At 40.6% G+C, this 9,952-nt stretch overlaps 2 protein-coding genes across 3 annotated transcripts; both read left to right on the plus strand.

The window, feature by feature from the left end:
- The first annotated feature begins 227 nt into the window (after positions 1 to 227).
- LOC136243369 (zinc finger SWIM domain-containing protein 3-like) lies at positions 228 to 1,082 on the plus strand. The gene has a single exon (XM_066034885.1). The coding sequence runs from the start codon at positions 228 to 230 to the stop codon at positions 1,080 to 1,082; it is 855 nt and encodes a 284-aa protein (XP_065890957.1).
- Positions 1,083 to 1,817: 735 nt separating this feature from the next.
- Positions 1,818 to 4,340, plus strand: LOC136243332 (uncharacterized). Of its 2 annotated transcripts, none has more exons than XM_066034854.1 (10): positions 1,818 to 2,385; positions 2,452 to 2,613; positions 2,674 to 2,774; positions 2,824 to 2,937; positions 3,478 to 3,525; positions 3,580 to 3,666; positions 3,722 to 3,790; positions 3,846 to 3,980; positions 4,054 to 4,110; positions 4,239 to 4,340. In XM_066034854.1, the coding sequence occupies exons 1-10, from the start codon at positions 1,833 to 1,835 to the stop codon at positions 4,308 to 4,310; spliced, it is 1,398 nt and encodes a 465-aa protein (XP_065890926.1). In that variant the 5' UTR covers positions 1,818 to 1,832; the 3' UTR covers positions 4,311 to 4,340. The 2 variants fall into 2 exon arrangements, with proteins under 2 accessions (XP_065890926.1, XP_065890927.1); XM_066034855.1 differs by having other exon boundaries at positions 2,452 to 2,607.
- Positions 4,341 to 9,952: the final 5,612 nt, after the last annotated feature.

A 9,952-nucleotide genomic window follows, 5' to 3' on the forward strand; every position in this document is an offset into this window, starting at 1 on the left:
AAATCAGGATTCCAGGACTCCACACACATCCATTTTTTTTTTACTTTGTGAGATCATAACTCAATGTAGGAATATGCCATCAGCTTCAAATTTTCACCTGTAGCATTGTAATGGTATGGAAACACTGTATAAAATTTTCAGGTCAACAACATGCTGGTAGACATTGGTCAAAGTCAAAGAATAGAATGTGTGGAAGCCTGATTCGGTCACAAATTATGTAAGTATACATGTGTCTCTTCAGGTGTGTACGTTATGGAGAAGCAAGGAAGAGGGGTAAAGGGATCAGGTCTACACAACACCACTTTGCTTTGAAGTGTTCTGCTGAGCTGTACATTTCATATAACCACAGTGTAAAGAAATTCACTGTACAGAGATGTAATCTGAATCATAGTCATCCCATTGGAGCTCACATCATTCCTCACTACCCTTCTGTGCGCCGGCTTGATGGTGATGAGTTAAAGAGGTCACAAAATGTTGTGTCCATGGGACCAAAACTGAAATTGGTTAGACAGTACATACTTGGGAAGCAAGTTGTACTCAAGGATCTTCAAACGTTCGAACTAAAGTTAACATCAAAAGGCAAACGTGATGAGGCACAGATCACTATTGATCGACTGGAGGAGGAGATTCAAAGTGATAAGGGTAGCAAAGGAGGTGTGATCGTTAATGAAGCCAATGAACTGTCAATCTTTTACTTTGCCTCTTCTCACTTATTGCACTTATATGAAAAGTTCCCAGAGGTAGTTATGATCGATGGTACCTACAATGTAAATGCATCACGCATGCCACTGTATTCTTTCATGATTGAGGATGGAAATGGTCATGGCAGAACAGTGTTTTATGCTGCCACAACTAATGAAAGCGCACAGCACTTATCAGCTATTATTCAAGGATTTAAGCAATGCCACCCAAGATATAGCAACACAAAAGTTGTCATCATCGATAAAGATTTTACTGAACTATCTATACTCAGAGAGGAACTTCCCAACACAACAATCCTGTTTTGTCAGTTCCATGTCATTAAATGTTTTTATAAAGCTGTGTCTGACCTTGAAGTGCCTAAAGAAAGAAGGGATACATGACATGGTGTACAGTGAAAATATGGATGAATATGTTGATTACTTGGCAGAGATTGTGCGTCTTGGAAATCCTAGCTTTGAGAAATACTTTCTTGACAACTGGAATAATTGCACTGATATGTGGGTTTCTTTTCAACGGGCTGCAGTGTTCACTTTGGTAACACCACAAACAACAGACTGGAATGTAGTCACAGTAAGCTCAAAGATTTGATGGGGAGAGCTTCCTCTCTTTCTGAAATGTTTGAAGGATTACTCACCTTGTGAAATCCATTAATCAAGAAAGGAGCCACCAAGCTTTCGTTGAACAGTTTACTGCAGTATCCACCAAACATGACCATATGCCAGGGATGAAGGACATCACTGCAACATGTACTGGATATGCTATCAGATTGTTACAGAATCAGTTAGAAGTGGCCCAAAAAGTAGATTATTAGTTTTCCAGTGATGATGGTCCACTGGTAACAGTTACATTTAAAGACCGCATTCACAAGGTGAACATTTGCTCATTTTGGAGTACTATGCTACTCCCTTGCAGGCACATAATCAGCGCCCGTTTGCACAAGGGTTTGCCCTTAGTGGAGCTTACCACAATACACCAGCGATGGCTGAAATCATACCAGATTGATTTCGTATCACAAGACATAGAAGAAAACGTCCACCATGAAAATTCAGGTAATCATGCTGTGTATGATGTACTGCAAGAGCCACCTGTTCGAGGAACACTGAATCAAGCTCATGCAGAAGTACAAGAAGATGCTAAGCTTATGCCAAAAAGTTGCAGTTCAATCTAGCACAGTTGGCATTCTTCAATTTCGAGAAATGTACAGTACAGTAGAAACACTGCTACATAAATGGGATTCGGGATCCAAATGTGTAATTGTAAGCTGTGATGATGAGGATCAACCAACACAAGAAAAGCCAGTTCAGGTGGATGAGTTTGATGTAATTCTTGATGAATCTCCTGTGCAGTATGAAGTGGTGACCCTACATGAACAAGAACTTGAAGAAGAAGAAACAACTGCTATCAACTGTTCCAATGAGGAAGAAGAAACAACTGTTATCAACTGTTCCAATGAGGAAGAAGAAACAACAATTAAAGAAGAATTGACATTTGAAGCAGTGAAAATGGAACAATTGACAACACCTTCAGCTACACCATTACCTGTGAAGAAAACTTCTATCCATCTTAAACCATCTACAAAAATTTGTGGCCGCCCGAAGTATTCTTCAAAGTATTGGCCATCAAAAGCTAAGAAGAAACGTACCATTAACACAGATGATCTTCAGACACAGACAAATGATGCAAGTAAGTATACATATACCTATACATGCAACTAACTGTGATATGCCAATCAATCTACATAATATATAGGAGATCCAGTTGTAGCAAGGAAACGATCACGTCGATGTGGAGATTGTGTTGGATGTAAATCCGAGAATTGTGAGAAGTGCTCTGCATGTCTTGATATGACTAAGTATGGTGGGTCTGGAAAGAAGAAGCAATGTTGTGTAAACAGGCGTTGTACTGGTACAGGTTTGTAATAAAATATACAAGTATTAGTTATTAACAAAATTTACAATGCCAATATTACAGGCCAACATACAGCCAGTATTCATTGTACTGAGAGTACAAACATTTGGGTAGACCTTGATAAGTCTTCATGGTGGACACTGAAGCCAGAAATTAAAGATGTGGTATTGCACATACTAAAACTTTGTACATATCTATACTTCATTATTACAGGTTTATGATATATGGCAAGAAGCACAACAAGGGATATTCGGGAAAATGGGGTTATCAGATATGATGGATGTGGATATTTTTGCTCTATTCTCTGGCAACTGGCTTACAGACAAGGTAAAAAACCACACATGAGAGGGTTAAACCAGTGGCGGATATAGGATATATAAAAGGTGGTTTCTGAAAGTTGGTATAGCTGAAAAGGGCATCTGATGACATTTCTCCAGAAAATGTTGAGATTTTAGAAACTCTGAGATTGGATTTTAGGCTACTTTTAGTTAGCAATTACAATAAATCCATGCAATGCTTTAAACTGTAATACTATAGCTAACGATATGTAGCTTTGATTGCTCTGTTAGAGTAGTTACTTGACTGCTCTATTAGAGTATCTCGATCGTTTTTAATGCAGTGGGGGATGAAAAGTGAAGTGTTGCTGAGGGTTTAGTAACTATAAATGGTGTCAGTTAAGTCTGCATACAACTGAACACAGCGGTATATAGTTGTTTGCTATGACAAATTGTCAATAACACAATGTTTATGTATTTATAGGCTTCCACTGAGCTAAATTCAAAAGGGGGTTTCTGTCGAAACTCCAGAAACCCATCTAGATCCGCCACTGTAAACTGTATCTTATATCTTATGTGTATAATCCTATAGACAATCACTACATTTCTGAAGGTTGCTGCAATCTATTCCTCTGAATTGGTACGTCTTACAAACGTGTGTTTAGTACTACCAAAATGGTATCTTGTATTGCAGAATGGGAAGAAAGCCTTTGTTGCATCTTCCTTTTTGTACAACAGTATGTGCCGTGACCTGGATTTGGCTAAAAAGTGGTATCGTAATGTAAGTAACACTATATTAGTAGCTACATGTACATTGTAACATCATTTTTGGTTAGGTTAACATTTGTGACTACAGTTTATGGGTAGTTCCAGTTAACATCAATCAGTCACACTGGATACTAGTGGTACAACTATGATTTTCTATATATTTCAGTTTGACATGTGCATGTACTCCCATAGGTAGTGCATCCTGTTAAGAAGGAGTTGTGGCTGTACGATTCAGTGGCAAACACACATCCCAATTGTGTTGCTTTGTTAGAATGGTTGGTGGCAAAGACGGGAGTCACATGGAAAGATATACGTGCATTATCACAAGTAAGACATTATCACAAGTAAGATGGCTACAGGTAGTAATAATAACAAATTGATCAATATCGTTTTACTTCAGTACCCTGATATGCCACTGCAGACTAACAGCTGTGACTGTGGAATTTTTGTTTGTGTGGTAAGCATCTATATAATATGACATAACAACTAGCATGTACTTTCAGTATGCCCTGCATGAAATTATGGAGAGAGCATTGCATTACTTTACTCAGGTACATACATCATAGTATGTAATGTACCTTACAGGGGAACACAAATGAAATAAGGGAGTGGATGACATGGAAGATAGCCGAATACTGTTTACCAGGATCCGTTTAACTGTTGATGAATCTTGTGCATTATATACAAGTCACACTGTTACTATTATCTGTAAATCTACTTGTTACTCGAAATACATAGTTCGAATTATCTTCACAGGGGCGTAGCCGATGGTTGGGCATAACATCAACTTAGTTAACTACACACACGAGAAACACGCTCACTTTTATGTAAGACATTATCAAAGAAAAATGAAAAGTGTATGCACACATGGCCCACACCTACCTATGCTATAGTGTAAACAAATGCTGCTTGCATGCATGCAAACATTTACTAGCTATATGCTATTCTATTAAACTTGTAGGGCAGGAATCCACCGACGATCATCGTAGTCGAGCATCACGTGACATCAAACTACTGAACCTAGATCTACAAGAACCAACAATGTAAACAGTTTATCACATATTTACTACAATCAACTGGCAGTATAGCTTACAGACCAACCACCACAGTGATATAATAATATGTAATGCTTTTTCAAGTAAACGCCACATGGCCCAAAATGAAGACCGGGGGTGCTAATTTATGAATTATAATGAATCTTATCACAAATATCGGCATGCCAAGAAAGCTTAACTTCGTCCTAGACTTATTGTAAAGGATCTGGTGTAAACCACAACTCGGTTAATCAGTACAAATTGTGCACGTGACACTTTATAATGACGTGACCTTCCTCCATTTCCAGCTCCATTTGCATATGCCATTATTGTTATCTAGAAGAGTACGTTTCCCATTTTCTTTCAACAGCAGTAAGTTAGGCTATACGGTACTTTCCTTATCAAAAAAATACACTTAGTGACAAGTCCACTGAAACGAAATCTTTTGCTGCCAGCACCATCCACACTGAATCCTACTGACGATTATCACTCACTGTGAATTAGATATACAGTTCGACTCCATTTTAAATTTCGAATTTAAACCGCCAAGGAGCGTGGCACGTGCAGCTACATGAACTGTAATTATAGGGCTAGTTATAAAAACCGGAATCGAAACGGGAAACGAAACGAAATCAGCCTACACTCTAGTAGAGGACAATCACTATATTATGCACAGTTACACTATAATATATGCACGCAGTACCTGTTTATGCATCAAGCAAGACACCAGGTGGTAGATTTCTCTGCACGGTGCTTATCGATTAGAGATATTAAATGCCTGCTCCTATCCGAGGTCTGGGGACTATACAATAGAAAAGTTCTGTGCTTGGGTAGGTGAGCCGTTGATTGTCCCTTAACCACTTTCATAAGAAGCGTGCCATAATAGCCACAGATGGATCCCTATGGCTTCAGACTTGTCAACCCACTGCTTTTTTTTACCGTAAACGGTTTGTAATGATCAAGTAGTTATTCCTAGTCAAAAAGTGGTCAAGGGACAATCAACGCTCACCTACCCAAGCACAGAACTTTTCTATTATAGAGTCCCCAGACCTTCGGATAGGAGCAGGCATTTAATATCTCTAAGCGCCGTGCAGAGAAATCTGCCACCTGGAGTCTTGCTTGATGCATAAACAGGTACTGCGTGCATATAATTATTATAGTGTAACTGTGCATAATATAGTGATTGTCCTCTACTAGAGTGTAGGCTGTTTCGTTTCGTTTCCCGTTTTGATTCCGGTTTTTATAACTATCCTAATTATAGGGACTTCCTAAGGGATTTTCCTAGTAATGGATCACGTGATAAACCATCTATCTCGATCTCTTCTTCGAAGTCATGATTCAACAAATGAGGTATACGTTTACGCTTTACAGTATTAAAGTTGGGTTGTTTTGTGTGCTGCTGTGAATCCTCGCATGAATCTTAAGCTACTTGTGATGGTTGGGCAAAAGTTTTTGATGGTTGGGCAAGAAACTGTGATGGTGGGGCAAATGCCCGCCCATGCCCACCCTTGGCTACGCCACTGTATCTTCATAAGAAACACGTTGTTCCTTCAAAATTCCTGAGTGACAAAGCATGACAAACAATGTCAACTAGAGCATCATGGCGACAAATTCTCATAGGACCATGGGAACATTCCAGAAGATGGTCACCAAATTGGTCAATGGAAGCAAGACACACACATAATGGGGAAAGTGGAAATAGAGGAATTCCGAGCCACAAACGAAGGCCAACAATAAACTCAGGACCAGGAATAGCCAGAGCAAGGGAAACTTGAGGAATAGTTTGAGCCATCCACTGCTAGTACCAGATGAGTGAGAGAGAGCAGTAAGTCGAGCACGTTGATGTGTGTTATTGCACAACCAAAAATGGCGTTTGAAAAAGGCGTTGTAATTTTCTTCCCTTTACATCACATCCACATGAAGTATTCATCATGCAGACTTGTTTCTTGGCTAAGAAAGCCACACAACATGCTTCGTGGCTGAAAGAAGGGCACCGGGAGCCATAATTTATCAATACTAATTCGTACATTAGAATACTTTATATCGATACTGAGCCTGAGGTGTTGAATGGGTAGAACCATAGATAGTATATTCTCTGTACCCGGAGAATATACTATCTATGGTAGAACTTTCCTTTGAGATCACTTAACTGGCTACGATAACGCATTACGACGACACCCTAATACCTACCTAAGTTTGCCCCCCATGCTGGGTAAGGGACTGCTCGTTATCACACGCCCACAGCCTCCCCAGCGGCTCACGTGACCTCAACAGGCTTGGGTGAGACACGTGGGCGTCAGTGCCCACTGCACCCAACACCAGTCACAGTGTATTACCTAAGCACAATTCAGACACACCCCTGGGATAGTCTCGTGCCCAGACCGCTTTTTCTTTTTGTGTGGGGGGGGGGGATAAGTACCAGCCGGATGTTGTCCTCAAGAGGTTGTGAAACCTCTGATATGTTTGGAGTAGTGCGACAAAGGTAGAGCCAATGGCTTGACAAGCCATGAGTGAGAGCGGAATAAGCAGCATGCGGCTGAACTTGTGCGAACTTGGCAAGTCGTGTAATCTCTGCTGACCAACCAACAACCTTGTCCCTCACAAATTCCTGGACATAAGCATTTGAACCAATGGCAGCCCCAAAGGTAGGAACAGCCCACGGAAGTAATTTGAACATCAGTATCTGAGAACAGAGTAGTAGCAATTGAATGGAACCTTTCCTTAGAAACTAACCAAGTTTTAGGAACATTCACAAAATAGCCAAAAGCAGGTCCCTTAATACAGAGCTGGTTCCACCAGATGAGCAAGTCCTGTATACTGCCACAAGCACAAGCATCATCAGCATACCAGACCTGGTCCACTGTCCCATGAAGTTGATTGATTAAAGGCACTGTAGCAAGGGCATACATAGGCATAGCTAGTGGGTCTCCCTGTGTAGTACCCTCCTCTGATAAAATAACCTCCCCAGAAACAAGCCGAAGAGGCTGGAGACCTATAAATATTGATCAGAATAGTGGAAAGTGGCGGGCACAGTTGTCTGATGTTGTGTAGAGCCACCAAACGGTTCGGCTGGAACATCGTCACCATAGGTTCAAGCCCTTGTTATGTGTGATAAATCCAGCTGGAACATCGTCACCATAGGCGGCGGAAAGGGGGGGGGGGGACTAGGGGGCTGAAGCCCCCCTCAGAATGATATCACACCGAAATTATCTTTCTTGGAGTGGGGCTGAAAACCGTGATAAAGATCGAGATACTCTAATAGAGCAGTCACTCTAATAAAGTAGTCAGTGTGTAGCGAGTTATGTAAGGATTTTTATGTAGTTTATCAGCTAGAAATGAGGTGGAAAACTCTTGTCAGTTGGTTGTGACCTTTTTTTTTTTTTTTTTTTGGTCTCACCTTACCAAACTATAGAAATAAGTCTGGGTCAGCCCAGCGGAGCCCCCCCTCATATCAACTACTTCCTCCGCCGCTGATCGTCACTACCTAAGAACAGGTGTACAATACAAATATAACTTACCAGCGTACACTATCACTCGAGAAAACTCAGGAAGAACGTGTGTTGGCTACAAATCAGCTTGTATCTCGACTTGTTCGCACGTATCTTCAACACTAGCACTAACTTTCAGGCTAATTCACTCTACTGTCACTGTTGGACACCCAGACGATCATTTTCGTGATGGTTTTCAAACGAAACAGGCTGTTTCTTAGCCAATTTCTTTGGCGCAAAACACGGCCGCCTAACACGGATACTTTGGGTATGCGTAATATTGCCAATTATGATGTAATAGCCGCATGTGGTTATGTGGGTTGTCCCTTGAATGGCTTCAAAAAACCCCTAGCACCCTTAAGTCATGTACAGACATGCCAACTCTCACGCATTAGGCGTGAGTCTCACTCTTTGGCTAGTAATCTCACGCTGTCACGCCTAACCCTCTGTTTCTCACTCTTTCAGCTTAGTTCTCACGCCTGATCTGCTTCGTAATTAGCCCTGTGCTTATTTTTGTACTTAGAACATGTAACGACCTTTTTTTTTTCGATGTGTCTAGAGCTCCGCCAGCCGGAGGTGGTTTGCCAATGCTACAGCTCCGTCAGTTCATCACGTGCCATAGATATTAAGCGGGGCGCCGTATCAGTAGCCTTAGCACCAATAGTGCTGCGTACTTTCAGTTGAAGACCACCAATACTTCGTACTTGAGGCCAGCTTGATCCATTGAAGGGAAGAAAGTACCGGAATAAAGCTAGCGGAGGACTGAAAAGTGACTGGTTTTCTACAGGGGAGCCGGAAAGTGTCCACTGGATTTTTAAGTCCGTGTTTTAAGTGTTATAGGTACTCCTCATGAACAATGAAGTGTGGTGATCCACTTCAAATTAGCTACCGATCGTCATCATTAGTAACTACTCATGCAGTGCAAGTTGAAAAGTCTGGTTAACGAATCTTTTATTATTTTATTTATTATTAACACTTTACAGTGACCAGCACTGAAGGTCTACAGCAACATGTTCCTCTGAATGTAGAGGGAGCTTGCATCTCGGCTTGCATGGTTAAATAGCTGCCAGACTAATTATCAAGCTAGGCTGAGTCGTGATCATTGGGTGAAGCCAGATTATAGCATACTACTATACAGTTTTATGTATCAGTGTTGCTGCTATAAGACCATTCTCAAAACAAGGAGAATTTTAAGCCTTTCAAGATTATATTTTAGGGTACTTTTGCTGGTTGAGCATGCTATTTTAAAGGTCAACCTGCCTTAGAGACTTTTAAAGCTTGAAATTGAATTTAACCAAGTGAAAGTTAATGTGTTACTTTAAAAACAGGCATTATTTAAGACACTTGGGCTCTTGGATATCAAACTTAATAGTCAGTTCAGCACTACAAGTGTGAAAGTTAATGTGTTCGGTGCATGCAGTTTTAACCTGGGAAATATTTACATATTAGCTAGACTGTCTCAAGATCAAACTGATCTACATACAGTGTAATTGTCACTCACAATTTAAGGGGTGTATCTGAGATTTTGGGAAGGGTATTACATCTACATATTATAACATCAAGTTGCAGCTCTCCAACATGGAACAATTTCAAGTACTGCTCAAGTTCCCCTGTAGTCAAAAGATCAATATTTGACATAGTGAAACCAACTTTTTAACAAATTCTCCACATCAAGAAAAATGGAGTCAACAGATCCGACTCCAAAGTTTTACATCCCAATTCTGTAAAGTGTCCACAAGTTCTATTGTATACACACATATCTACTGTATGCACACAC

The sequence above is a fragment of the Dysidea avara genome, chromosome 13 (assembly GCF_963678975.1).
Source record: "Dysidea avara chromosome 13, odDysAvar1.4, whole genome shotgun sequence".
NCBI lineage: Eukaryota > Metazoa > Porifera > Demospongiae > Dictyoceratida > Dysideidae > Dysidea > Dysidea avara.